We start from the raw sequence: 15,050 nt of genomic DNA, 5'->3' as shown, positions 1-15,050 counted from the left end.
CCACAAAGCTCAGAGAGCACCAAACCCCACAGTCTTCCTCCTCCTCCTCCTCTTTGCAAACCCTACTCCCTTGTAGAACTGATGATGTTACCTAGTCTGGCAATGAAATGTCTCTAAGAAAGCCACCAAGCACAGAGAGCACCAAATCCTACAGTCTTCCTCCTCCTTCTCTTCCTCCTCCTCCTCTGTGCAAATCCCACTCCCTTGTAAGAACTGATAATGTTACCTACTTTGGCAATGAAACGTCTCTTTAGAAAGCCACCAAGCACAGAGATCACCAAGGACTCCATGTTACTATTGCATGTACTAATCCTATTCCATGTGTAAATGAAGTCCCAGAAAGGTTTGGGACTTGGCTCCCAAAGAACAGTTTCTCACTTTATAACTCTGACTCAAAGAAAGTGAAAAGATTCTTGTAATAAACCAGTTACATTACCGGGATAAAGGAAAGCTTGTTCTGCTTAAAAGGTCAGCTGCGATATGGGACAGCAGCTATATTTGAAAAGAAGGTGCAGAAAACAAGGGTCACTCTGTGCCAAGATGATTTAATGCTGAGCAGATTCTGAACATTCAGTTCTTTCCTTGGAGAAACTAAAAAAAACATCTGTTCCATTTTTGATGAACACTTGCGGGAACTGGGTACATCTCATCGAATGAAGAGAAGGACCGGAAGTGATTTGATAGCAGTCTTCCAGTAACTGAGGGGTTGTCACAGAGAAGGTGGGGTCCAGTGGTGGGATTCAAATTTTTTTTATTACCAGTTCAGTGGGTGTGGCTTGGTGGGCATGGCAGGGGAAGGATACTGTAAAATCTCCATTCCCACCCAATTCCAGGGGAAGGATACCGCAAAATCCCCATTTCCTCCCAATCAACTGGGACTTGGGAGGCAGAGAATAGGTGAGGGTGGGGCCAGTCAGAGGTGGTGTTTACCAGTTCTCCGAACTACTCAAAATTTCTGCTACTGGTTCTTCAGAACTGATCAGAACTTTCTGAATACCACCTCTGATGGGGTCGATCTATACTCCAAAGCACCAGAAGGCAGGACAAGAAAATAATGAATGGAAAATCATTAAAGAAAGACCCAAGGTAGAACTAAGGAGAAATTAATTTCCTGACAGTAAGAAGAAATAATCAGTGGAACAACTTGCATCCAGAAGTTCTGGGTGCTCCCTCACTTTTCAAGAAGAGATTGGTCTGGGATGGAATAAAGTCTCTTGCCTTGAGTAGGGGGCTAGAGTAGAAGATCTCCAAGTCCCTTCCAATTCTATCATTCTATGTTCACTTAGGTTCATTTCCCATTTTGAAGACCACTGAGATTAGAAGGAAGCGAGGGGAGAACCTCGAGTCAAAAGTGACATTTTTTGAATCTCTCTTTCCCTTCACTGATCAGCCCCATATCTATTTAACTCATTAGATTAGATTAACAGTTGGAAGGGACCTTGTAGGTCATCTAGTCCAACCCCCCACCCAAGCAGGAGACTCTACACCTACACCATTTCTGACTGATGGCAATCCAATCTCTTCTTGAAAGCCATCCGTGATGAAGCTACCACAACTTCTGAAGGCAACTTCTGTTCCACTGATTGATTGTTCTCACTGTCAGAAAATTTCTCCTTATTTCCAGGTTGAATCTCTTCTTTGATCAGTTCCTATCCATTATTCCTTGTCTGGCTTTCAGGTGCTTTGGAAAATAGCTTGACTCCTCCCTCTTCTCTGTGGCAGCTGCTCAAATATTGGGACACTGCTATAATGCATCCCCTGGTCTTTCTCTTCACTAGAGTAGCCATCCCCAGTTTCTACAACTGTTCATCATATATTTTTAGTCTCCAGTCCCCTATAGAGGGGAGGCTGTATTACTGGCTTATTGAAAAACCTCTTCTCTTTTTACCAAAGTTCTCATGAAGCTTCATTGCTTCATATCTACTTTAAAAAGGATCCAATAATAGGCTGGGGGAAAAAATCCCTTGGCAGAAGCATTAGCAACCTGATCACTGGAAAACCATCCTAGTTTGTTAGGATATAAATAGCGACTATCCGGGGTTGCATCCAAAGTTGTCTTCTTGTCGGCTTGTTTGGCATTTCTCCCGAAGAAGCAATCGCTCTAACTTGCATGAAATGAATTTATTTAAATTGAATAGGGCAGGAATGTCCAGCCTTGGCAACTTTAAAACGTGTGGACTCCAACTCCCAGAATTCCCCAGACAGCATGAACTCTGATGGTGCCTTGTGGACTTGACTTTGCCCTGTAGATTTCTGTTGGTTTTTTTCCTGGATTCTGTTGGGTTTTCCAACAGCGGCTGACTGTTGGGGGCGAGTCATTGGCCTCGATGGAGAGGGTGCGCAACTTGGGCGTTGTCCTGGATGAACAGCTGTCCTTTGAAGATCATTTGCCGGCCGTCTCCAGGAGAGCTTTTTACCAGGTCCACCTGGTTCGCCAGTTGCGCCCCTTTCTAGACCGGGATGCCCTATGCACGGTCACTCACGCTCTCGTGACATCTCGTCTGGATTACTGCAATGCTCTCTATATGGGGCTCCCCTTGAGGAGCACCCGGAGGCTCCAGTTAGTTCAGAATGCGGCTGCGCGGGTGATAGAGGGAGCCCCTCGTGGCTCCCATATGACACCTCTCCTGCGCAGACTGCACTGGCTACCTTTGGTTTTCCCGGTGCGCTTCAAGGTTTTGGTGACTATCTTCAAAGCGCTCCATGGCATAGGGCTGGGATACTTACGGGACCATCTGCTGCTACCGAATACCTCTCACCGACCCGTGCGCTCTCACAGAGAGGGACTCCTCGGGGTGCCGTCGGCCAGACAGTGCCGGCTGGCGACTCCCAGGGGAAGGGCCTTCTCTGTGGGGGCCCCCACCCTCTGGAATGAGCTTCCCCCAGGACTTCGCAATCTTCCCGACCTCCGAACCTTTCGCCGGGAGCTTAAGACACATCTATTTATTTGCGCAGGACTGGACTAGTTTTTAAATTCGAATTGGTTTTAATTGGGGATTTTATTATTTTATTGTCATTTTAATTATTCGGCCAATTATAATAAGTTTTTTAATGGATGTTTTATTTGTATTTATATGTGTGTTTTTATCTGGTTGTGAACCGTCCCTAGGGAGATAGGGCGGTATAAAAATATGAAAAATAAATAAATAAATAAAATAAATTAGACTTTTCCAAGATGACGGCATGCATAGACGCTGCAGCTTTGGGCTCTTGGTGTCACAGTACAGCTACAGACAGAAAGACTCTACAGAGAGTGATTAATTCGGCACAAGAAACCATTGGTTGCCCTCTAACACCATTGGATGACATTGCCAGGTCTCGCTGTTTCAGCAGGGTAAGGAAGGTAGGGATGATTCACATCCTGGCCAGTGTCTCTTTTCGCTTCTATTATCGAGCAGAAGTATAACCAGCCAAACAAGCAGATTTAAAAACAGCTTCTACCCATGGGCTGTCAGACTCCTAAACAAAATATTACACCACAAATTTCACTGGTGCCAGTGTAATGTGTAATATATATATATATATATATACCATAATATAAGATAATACACCTGAGTAATATACATGTTGCACAGAATATGTTGTACATATGGAAATGTATGACTAGTTTTTCCTCTAACTACTTATATAAGGATTATCCTTTATATTATTCACATTGTCTTGTATGAACTGCACAAGAAGAGGCTAAACCAATTGTCGTGTCCCACTCCTCCGCTGACGGCCGGGTCAGGGAAATCCGAATCAGATGTGCCTCTGCAGCTCTGCCCAAAGTCCTAGCAAAGTCCTCAGAGCAGGCAGGAGACCAGAAAGTGACTTCAGCAAGATATGTTTAGACTTTGCCTGACTCAGAGACTGCCAGAAAGCAGATCCTTTATATAGGCCATGGGGTGTGGCTCCATGACTCAGCACTTATCCAGGCCTGCCCCTCCCTTCCTTCTGTTGCCTCCGCCTATCAAGTCTTCTGACGCGAGGGTCACTCCAATCTGCAGCTGTTGGTAATTGACCTTCCTCAGGCTCACATGCTGTGGAGGAGGGGGAGGAGTCTAGTTGCTCCGTTTGCCTGGGCATGGAGCCAGAGCTGGGGGCTGGAGATACTTGCTCTTCTTCAGCCTGTCTGGGCATGGAGCCAGGGCTGGGGCTGGGAGATGCCCCCTCCTCAGCCTGTCTGGGCATGGAGCCAGGGCTGGGGCCGGGAAGCATGCTAGGACATTCTTCAGCATTCGGAAGCAGATAAGCAGACCCCGGCTGTGGTGGTGAGATCGGACGAGACACAACACCAATTTCATTGTATACATGATGTACAATGACAATAAAGGCTTTGACTTGACTTGACTATTGAACTGTTTGAGAGTTGCACTGATATTGGCATGGACAACTTCTGACGAAGACTATTTGGGGTGAAATAAATATTTCTAACACCCACAATGTGTGCGTGTTTGAGTAGGAAGACAATATGTCACTAAACTCCTTGAAATTATAATGGTCTTCTGCATTGCCACTACAGTGTGGTGACTTCTGAATAAAATCACTTCAAATATTACCTTCATTATCTCTTCTCTATGTCTATGGAGATTCTCCATCATCCAGATCATGGTTGTCCAAAAGGTGCTTTTTCAAGAGGTGACTGGACTTTATGGTTTTCTTTTCACTACTCAGGTGACCCTGAGGACACAGATAAACTTCCAAGTGGCCTTAACGACCCTCTAAAAGGATGCAAATGACCAGCTGTCTGCAAGGAGTATAAATCATTCCATTCCCCAGCATCCAGTCAGAGCTGAAGAAGCTTCTTGGATGAGAAGCAAAACTTCAAAGAAAAACAAGAAAGTCCAAAGCACCTTTGGAACAACCATTCTCTATGTTCATCTCTCAAACCCATTCAACTGTCAGCTTTGGAAGCCATACTAAGTTGAAGGCTTCCACACACTGCCACTTTCTCCCAGGTGGGAAAGTAGGAGAAGGGGGTGAAAGTACGAGCAGTTATTAGACATAACAACATTCTTCCTGCTGGTCAAGGTCAGGCTAGGCTCGCATCTGGAGAAGGAGTGGCCGGAGTGATGCTATGACATGGGACGGTTGAGGATTGGAGCATGTGACTGGCAGAGGGGTCATGGGGGTAGAGATTTTGAAGTTTGTATTACTGAGGGAGGAACCAGAATCCCCAGTTTCAGTTTTCATCCAACTGTGCCAGTTTACCTATGCTAGTAAAAGAACTTTGAAAGATGTTGGCTTCGGAGTCTTTTCTGCAAGAGGGATTTTCTGGAACATTGACATCAACCTTCCTTCATTTTCCAAGCTTTCTCTATTTTTATGGCCCTTCTTTATGTCCCAGTCAGTGTCCTCCTATTGTGGCTCCGGCCCCTGAGCCTGGCCTCATGGAGCAGGATGACTCTGAGAGTGAGGGGGAGGAGCTGTTGTGGCTCCAGCCCCCCCCCGCCCCCGGGCCTGGCCCCCTACCAGAAAGTGACTCAGAGAGTGAGGGGGAAGGGCCGTCAGGGCTCCCCTCTGCAGGGCCGGTGTTGTATCTCGCCCGCTCCCCCTTTCGCAGCTGGGCCCCTCTTATCTCCTGCCGGACGCTGATAGTTCGGAAGAATGTCCTGGCATGCCTCCAGGCCCCAGCCCTGGCACCATGCCCGGACAGGCTGAGCAAGACGAAGGGCCTGACGTGCCTTCAGCCCCCAGTCCTGGCACCATGCCCAGGCAAAGGGAGCAACTAAACCCCTCCCCCACAGCATGTGAGCCTGAAGAATGTGAAGCCAGTCATGAGCTCAGATTACCAACAGCTGGAGGCTGGAGAGATCCTCGCTTCCGGAGAATTGAGAGGTAACGTCAGCAAAAAGAAGGGAGGAGCAGGCCTGGATAAGTGCTGAGTCATGGAGCCACACCCTGAGTCATGGAGCCTATATAAAGGATCTGCTTTCTGGCATTCTCTGAGTCAGGCAAAGTCTAACTTGGATTGCTGAAGTCACTTCCTGGTCTCCTGCCTGCCTTGAGAACTCTGATAGGACTTTGGCAGAGCTGCAGAGGCACACTTGATACGGACTTCCCCGACCCGGCCATCAGCGGAGGAGTGGGACACAACAGCCGGCCTCTCTGGCTCAGCTCCAGGAGCCAGAGGCAGGCCAGGTGGAGGAGGTGACGAGGCCTCTGTCTCCTGTATCTCCCCCCACCCAGGCAACGCTTCCAGACCCAGGTGTGGACAATCAGTCCTGGTTAGATCCCGGTTTCATAGACAAGAGAGGCGGGAACAACAGAAGAAAGGGTGAAGCAGGCCTAGAAAGTGCTGAGTCATGGAGCCACACTCCACAGGGTATAAAAGCAGGAGGGGCTGCTCTACTAGTTTGTGACAGACAAACCAAACTGACTGGAGAAAACTTGAGCTGAACTATTTGACTGAGCATTTGGCTTGGATTGCTGTTTGTTCCTGACTTCCTGGTTGCTCTGCTAACGAGCTTCTGACACGCCGGCATCAAGGAAGATAAAGAAAACCTTGGCAGACGCTCGCTGGTTTGCTGCCAGAGCTGATAGCTGCTGTGGACTAAATTGACGGCTAATTGAGTCAGTTCATGTACTCCCAGACTGAGGTGGGGGGACAGAACAGGAGCCAACAAGGCCTCCCTCTCCAGGACCCTCCTCTCTGGCTCCAACCCAGGTTCCAGCTGCAGGCCAGGAGGAGGAGGAGCTGACAAGGCCTCCCTCTCCCGGACCCTCCTCCTCCTCCCTGGCAACGCCCCAAGCTCCAGCTGCTGAGGATCAATCCTGGATCAACCTGAGGCAGCGACGAAAAGATAAGCGTGCGCAGCAGAGGAAGAGGTGTGGCAGGCTCAGAGAGTGCTGAGTCACGGAGCCACACCCCACGGGTGGAGCTGCCATTGGGCTTCGTGATGGACAAAAAACTACCAGCATGTGTTGCAGCTCGGTCGCTCGGGAGTTAAAGGCCTTTCTTTCCTGTAAGCTTGGCAACGGGACTTGGACACGAGTGCTTTTATCTCTGTCCGAGATAAAGACTTCAGAACTTGGCAGGCCTCTGCACGGTCGCTGCCAAGTCTTGTGCTTCCTACAGAAGAATCAGGTCTGTGTCAATAAAAGGACTGTGAAACTCACGTTTCTCCATGAAGTGGGAGGGGGGACAGAACACCTCTTTAAACTAAAATCTGAAGCCTGCAAGCTCACACCTGAAGCTTCTCATTACTTTAGCTGGTTAATTACCGTACAGTGTTTTCCTCAAATGTTCTTCAAACATTTATTGTCCCTGAGGGTGACTGACATTTTAAAAGTCATGATGAGACAAGTAAAACACGGGTGTAACTCAAGATCCAGCATTAAGTTTTTTATAAGAATGATGCTGTTAATGTCCATGGCATGAATAATATCAGCTAGAATGTGTTCAGGAGGTCGTGATAAAGGTAAAAGTTAATGTTTTATAACAAGGCAATTCAAAGAATGCATATTGAATTTTTTTTAAAAATTGAGATGTGGCAAAATCAACTGTACAGAGACAATGGATTAAATAAGCTTATAAGAGACTAGGAACTGTTTTTGGACTTTCTGTGTGTTAAATTTTACAAAACTTTACAAAAAACATTTATAAAACCCTAGTAAGACCACAGGTGGAATACTGCAACCAATTTTGGTCACCATACTACAAAAAAGATGTTGAGACTTTGGAAAAAGTGCAGAGAAGATCAACTAAGATGATCAAAGTCCTGGAGACTAAACCATATGAAGAACGGCTGCAGGATTTGAGTTTGGCTAATCTAAAGAAAAGTAGAATTAGGGGCGACATGATAGCAGTATTCCAGCATTTGAGGGGCTGCCACAAAGAAGGGGGTAAAATTATTCTCCAAAGCACCAGAGGCCAGGACAAGAAACAAAGGATGGAAACTAATTAAGGAGGGAAGCAACATGAATTAAGGAGAAACTTTCTAACAGTGAGGACAATTAACCAATGGAACAGCTTATCTTCAGAAATTGTTGGTGCTTCATCACTGGAGGCTTTTAAGAAGAGACTAGACAGTCACTTATCTGAAATAGTATAAGTTTTCCTGTTGGGCAGGGGGTTGGACTAGACTAGACCTACACAGTCCTATTCTATTCTATTCTATTCTATTCTATTCTATTCTATTCTATTCTATTCTATTCTATTCTATTCTATTCTATTCTATTCTATTCTATTCTGCGGTTATTTCTATTCTATTCTATTCTATTCTTGTTGTGTCTTGCCCGCTCTCACCGCAGCCGGGGTCTTCTTATCTGCTTCCGAACGCTGAGGAATGTCCTAGTATGCTGCCCGGCCCCAGCCCTGGCTCCATGCCCAGACAGGCTGAGGAGGAGGGGGCACCTCCCGGCCCCAGCCCTGGCTCCATGCCCAGGCAAATGGAGCAACTAGACCCCTCCCCCTCCCCCACAGCATGTGAGCCTGAGGGAGGTTTATTACCAACAGCTGCCGACTGGAGTGACCCTCGCTTCAGAAGAATTGATAGGCGGTGGCGTCAGAAGGAAGGGAGGGGCAGGCCTGGATAAGTGCTGAGTCATGGAGCCACACCCCATGGCCTATATAAAGGATCTGCTTTCTGGCAGTCTCTGAGTCAGGCAAAGTCGAACATATCTTGCTGAAGTCACTTTTTGGTCTCCTGCCTGCCTTGAGGACTTTGCTAGGACTTTGGGCAGAGCTGCAGAGGCAAGCCTGATTCGGATTTCCCTGACCCGGCCGTCAGCGGAGGAGTGGGACACGACAATTCTATTCTATTCTAATTCTATTCTATTCTTATTCTATTCATTTCTATTTTTATTCTATTTCTTATTTTTATTTTTATTTTTATTTTTATTTTTATTTTAAATTCTATTCTATTCTATTCTATTCTATTCTATTCTATTCTATTCTATTCTATTCTATTCTATTCTATCCTATATTCTATTTTCTATTCTATTCTATTCTATTCCATTCCATTCCATTCTATCCTATATTCTATTTTCTATTCTATTCTATTCTATTTTCTATACTATTCCATTCTATATTTTATTTTAAACTCTATTTTACATTCTATTTTAGATTCTATTCCACTCTATATTCTATTTTATACTCTATTTTACATTTTATTCTACTGTATTCTATTCTATTATATATAGTGCAAATGGTTAACAGAGGGCTTTGAGGATTAGTTTTACTTCTGGGGTTATCTATTGATTTTTTAAAATATGTAGCGAGCAGTTGCTAGGTCAATTAAATGGATAGATAAATAGATTTCCACATTAGGGACATCTTTTTATAGTATTTTTATTAAATATACAGGTAATCCTCAACTTACGACAGTTCATTTGGTGAATGTTCAAAGTTGCAACGGCATTGAAAAAAGTGACTTATGACCATTTTTCAGCATCCCCGTGATCAACATTCAGATGCTTGGCAACTGGTTCGTATTTATGACAGTTGCAGTGTCCCAGGGTCATGTCATCTCCTTTTTTACGACCTTCTTACAAGCCAGATTCACTTAACAACCGGGTTACTAACTTATCCACTGCAGTGATTTACTTAACAACTGTGCTAAGAAAGGTCATAAAATGGAGCAACACTTACTTAACAAAAGTCTCACTTAGCAACAGAAATTTTGGGCTCAATTGTGGATGTAAGTTGAGGACTTCCTATAGCTGGAAAAGTTTATAATTACTTATAGACTTGTTATGTAAAGGGAGAAGAATACATCAGATATTTTTGACCTTTTATTTAGCATTCAACTAAGGGTGGATCTTTTTATGTTTAGTCAGTGTGAATGGTATATTTGTCATTTGTCTTGGGTTTTTTTGTACACATTTTCCATTTTTATTTATTAGTGTTTCATGGTTTGTTAGTTTGTTTCTTTTCTTTTCTTTTCTTTTCTTTATTTTGCATTTTAACTTTGGAAATATGAATCTATGTTATTTTGCTGCAATGATATTTATATAGCATAACTAAATTCTTGAAATACTGTTATTTGATTACTTTGGAAGTAAAGAAGGAAAAAAAGAAAAAAGCGTATATTCTATCAATTTTAATTACAATTTTGGATAGAAATGTTATCACTATAACTGTTCTAGCATAACTGAAGGTCATAAATGTTATGACCTTCCCAAGATGGCGCCGACGAAGGCTGCCTCGGTGAAATGCTCTCTAATTGTTTCTTTATTTCTAATTGTTCTCTGTGACTCACTACGGATTTCCTACTCACGAGACCATCTGCTAAAAATTAAGGAACATTTCTTTAAGGAGCAGCTTTCTTTGATCTCACCCCCACCTGTCTTTACAAATACGGAGGAGATTCTAATACAGGAGGAGGCAATTCCCATGGAGCCATGGATTACCAAAAAAAACAAACGACGAAAGCGACGGAAGAGAGGTAAACGAGCTGGGATCTTAAACAGATTAAGAAGTCGCATTAAAACTCCTCTGCCTTCAATTTTCCTAACAAATATACGCTCACTTGCAAATAAGATGGATGAAATACTCCTCTTAAACAAATACTATTCTGATTTTCGCAATTCAGCAGTCCTATGCTTCTCTGAAACCTGGTTAAATGAATCAATTGAAAATAGCAGCCTGAACATTCCAGGATTTCAAATTGAACGATCAGACAGGATTCCAGAAACATCTGGTAAAAAGAAAGGAGGAGGCTTATGCCTATATATTAGCAGAAACTGGTGTCAAGATTTTAAAATAATTTACAAATTCTGTGACAATAATTTAGAGACTCTAATTATCAACTGCAAACCTTACTATTCACCTCGTGAATTTTCCTCATTTCTTCTAATTGCTGTTTATGTCCCACCACAAGCCTGTGTAAACAAGGCATTACGAACTCTAGCTGACCAAATCATGGAGGCTGAAGCCAAACACCCTGATTCACTGGCCATTGTTTTGGGAGATCTAAACAAGGCAAACTTAAGGAAAGAGCTACCAAAATACTTTCAGCATGTCAATTGTCCCACCAGAGGCAAGAATACTCTAGACCATTGCTACACAACACTAAAAGATGCTTATCGGTCTTTACCACGTGCAGCTGTAGGACACTCTGATCATTGCATGATTCACCTTGTACCTGCTTACAGGCAAAGACTTAAAGCCACAAAACCAATAATTAAATCAGTGAAGACCTGGACGGAGGAATCAAAATTAAAGCTGCAGGCATGTTTTGACTGCACTGATTGGAATATTTTTAAAGATACCTCTGCAGACCTGGATGAACTCACAGATACTGTAACAACAAACCTTGGTTCACACCTAAACTTAAGCAGCTACGACATTCCAAAGAGGAGGCCTACAGAAAAGGTGATAAAATGCTGTACAATCAGGCCAGAAATGCACTAACAAGGGAGATCAGAGCAGCAAAAGAAGCTACTCTGAAAAGCTAAAGAATCAGTTTTCAGCAAATGAACCAGCAAACATGTGGAAAACTCTTAAAAATATCACCGGCTATGGCAAATCTCCTTCCCAGGCTGAAGGTAATCAACAACTGGCAGATGACCTGAATGAGTTTTACTGCAGGTTTGAAAGGAAACTATAGCCACCTATCTTCAAAACACCCATCTCAGACACACCAACAACAGCCAAGCCTCCTACAACTGACCCCATTTCATTGGGTTCACAACCCCTAGTGATCACAGAAAAAGAACTGCAGGACCTATTTCACAGACAAAAGCCAGGAAAAGCTCCAGGCCTAGACAAGATAACACCTTCTTGCTTAAAAGTCTGTGCTGACCAATTGGCCCCCATCTTCACCCATATTTTCAATAAATCACTAGAGATATGTTATGTTCCTTCTTGCTTCAAACACTCTACCATCATCCCAGTGCCGAAGAAGCCCACCATCAAGGAACTGAATGACTACAGACCAGTTGCTCTAACATCTGTAGTCATGAAAACCTTTGAAAGGCTAGTGCTTTCCTACTTGAAAACCATCACGGATCCGCTGTTAGCAATTTGCATACCGAGCAAACAGATCAACAGATGATGCTGTTAATATGGCTCTGCACTACATCCTACAGCATCTTGAGTCTCCAAAGATCTATGCAAGGGTCCTTTTTGTAGACTTTAGTTCAGCATTCAATACCATCAATCCAGACATTCTTCTAACTAAGCTAAACCAGCTACAGGTACCGGAACAGACTTGTAAGTGGATCATAAGCTTCCTAACAAACAGGAAGCAGCAGGTGAAGCTAAGCAAGATCACATCAAATACCTGTACAATTAGCACAGGGGCCCCCCAAGGCTGTGTGCTCTCCCCACTTCTCTTCTCTCTGTATACCAATGACTGCATCTCCAATGATCCATCTGTTAAGCTACTGAAGTTCGCAGATGACACAACAGTGATTGGTCTCATTCGAGACAATGACGAATCCGCATATAGACGAGAGGTCGAACGACTAGCCTTGTGGTGCAACCAAAACAATCTGGAACTGAACACACTCAAAACCGTAGAAATGGTGGTAGACTTTAGGAGAAACCTTCCATACTTCCACCTCTCACAATACTAGACAACACAGTATCAACAGTAGAAACCTTCAAATTTCTAGGTTCTATCATATCGCAAGATCTAAAATGGACAGCTAACATCAAAAACATCATTAAAAAAGGACAGCAAAGAATGTTCTTTCTGCGCCAACTCAGTAAGCTCAAACTGCCCAAGGAGCTGCTGATTCAGTTCTACAGAGGAATTATTGAGTCTGTCATTTGCACCTCTATAACTGTCTGGTTCGGTTCTGCAACCCAACAAGAAAAACACAGACTTCAGAGGATAATTAGAACTGCAGAAAAAATAATTGCTACCAACCTGCCTTCCATTGAGGACCTGTATACTGCACGAATCAAGAAGAGGGCCGTGAAAATATTTACAGACCCCTCGCATCCTGGACATAAACTGTTTCAACTCCTACCCTCAAAACGACGCTATAGAGCACTGCACACCAGAACAACTAGACACAAGAACAGTTTTTTCCCAAAGGCCATCACTCTGCTAAACAAATAATTCCATCAAAACTGTCAAACTATTTACTGAATCTGCACTACTATTAATCTTCTCATAGTTCCCATCACCAATCTCTTTCCATTTATGACTGTATGACTATAACTTGTTGCTGGCAATCCTTATGATTTATATTGATATATTGACCATCAATTGTGTTGTAAATGTTGTACCTTGATGAACGTATCTTTTCTTTTATGTACACTGAGAGCATATGCACCAAGACAAATTCCTTGTGTGTCCAATCACACTTGGCCAATAAAAATTCTATTCTATTCTATTCTACTCTATTGCATTTATTTGTTTTATTCAATCAAACATCGTTAGGAAGAGATGAAAGAAAAACACATTGTGACATACATTAATGTTATGTAATAAAGGTTTCAGCCTTAATCTTACTTAAGAATTTGAACTTTATCCATCATTTGCTCTTAAGGAACTTGCCTGGAGATAAGGTGGGACCGAACCTGTGTTGTTTTTCCACCTGGTACATTTAAGCTACAGGGACAATAATAAAATAAACTCAAAATTCATCTCCACCTCTTTTAGTTCTTAACTTTTTAGTTAGGGAGACACAGTAAATGTTCAAATTATATTTGCACATGCCTGAAAATGTTGCTGTTTAGGACTTGCCCACAATCTGCTTAAATTTCATTCACCAAATTGGATTGATACATATACAATGGATGAATAATCAAACTCCTTGTGATTAGGGGATATTTTAATCCTCAATGGGTTTCTCCATCTATAGATGACTACTTCTAAGAATTCTTCACCATGTATTAATTCCATAGTTCACAAAATTCTTCTCTATTAATTCTACTATTTCTAAAAATTGTTTTCCATCTACTAATTCCATAGTTCACAAAATTTTTCTCTATTTCTAAAAAACCTTCCCCATCTACTAATTCTATAGTTCACAAAATTCTTCTTTATTTATTAATTCTATTAATAGTTCTAAAATTCTTCCCCATGTATTAATTCCATAGTTTGCTATAGCCTTCTCTATTAATTCTATTACTTCTAAAAATTCTTCTCCATTGAATTCTATAGTTCTCAATATTCTCCATCTGCTAATTCTACTCCTTCCCAACAAGACTTCTACTCATTTAAGCAAAACACATGATGTAGTACGATAAGAAGAGTAAAGCTTCCCTGCCTCATTTGTCTGACATGATGTAAGATATAGAAGAAGGTATGAGCTATGTCAGTCATTATGAGGTTTCTTTCTTGAAGTTTTTTCTTTTTTTTTCTTTTTTTTACAAACGTATCAATGCGTGAACAAGTGTGGCACCTGGGTATCATGCATTCTAATACAAATAAAACTAGTAAAATTAATCATAGCTATTACATTTTTTTTATTGAAAAAGTTTTACAAGATTTTCCCCCCATACATCCCCCCTCCCCCCAACCCTAACCCTTACCCTCCCTCCTCCCCCCTTCCCCCATCCCCCCCCCCGACTTCCCAGAGCAAATACAGGGTATCGTATCTAACAATCATAAACTAAAATATGCTAATTAGCATAAACTCCCATCCCTCTTCTTGAACCTCAACTCCCCTTTTCCATAAAAAAGAAGAAAAAGGAAATATTAATACTAACACAATTACAATTCATTTAAAAGCTATTTACTATTTTGTTATTTCAATCTCCATTATATATGTCTTTCAAAAATAATCTTTCAAATATGCTGATAATTCTACCTTCTCATCTAAGTCCATTAAGTTTAAAGTCCAATCTTCTGTAATAAACAGTATCCCATCTTCCAATGTTGTAATATCAAAAATTATTCCTCAGTATACCTTATAATCCATCATATTTGTATATACATCATACATAATAATAAATATCATATTTCCTTATATGAATTTAAGATTTATCTCATATTCTTCCCCATATTCCCCATGCCATAAATTTCTAAACAAATTTTTTTTTTGTTTACATTTATACCCCGCCCTTCTCCGAAGACTCAGGGCGGCTTACAGTGTATAAGGCAATAGTCTCATTCTATTTGTATATTTTTACAAAGTCAACTTATTGCCCCCCCAACAATCTGGGT

At 42.3% G+C, this 15,050-nt stretch overlaps 1 protein-coding gene across 1 annotated transcript; it reads left to right on the top strand.

Moving 5' to 3' along the window:
- The first annotated feature begins 6,737 nt into the window (after nt 1-6,737).
- LOC131184050 (uncharacterized) lies at nt 6,738-14,307 on the top strand. The gene is made up of 2 exons (XM_058154972.1): nt 6,738-7,069; nt 9,290-14,307. The coding sequence occupies exon 2, from the start codon at nt 10,109-10,111 to the stop codon at nt 11,336-11,338; it is 1,230 nt and encodes a 409-aa protein (XP_058010955.1). The 5' UTR covers nt 6,738-7,069; nt 9,290-10,108; the 3' UTR covers nt 11,339-14,307.
- Nucleotides 14,308-15,050: the final 743 nt, after the last annotated feature.

The sequence above is a fragment of the Ahaetulla prasina genome, chromosome 12 (genome assembly GCF_028640845.1).
Source record: "Ahaetulla prasina isolate Xishuangbanna chromosome 12, ASM2864084v1, whole genome shotgun sequence".
Taxonomy (NCBI): domain Eukaryota; kingdom Metazoa; phylum Chordata; class Lepidosauria; order Squamata; family Colubridae; genus Ahaetulla; species Ahaetulla prasina.
This window is presented reverse-complemented; position numbering and strand designations above follow the sequence as displayed.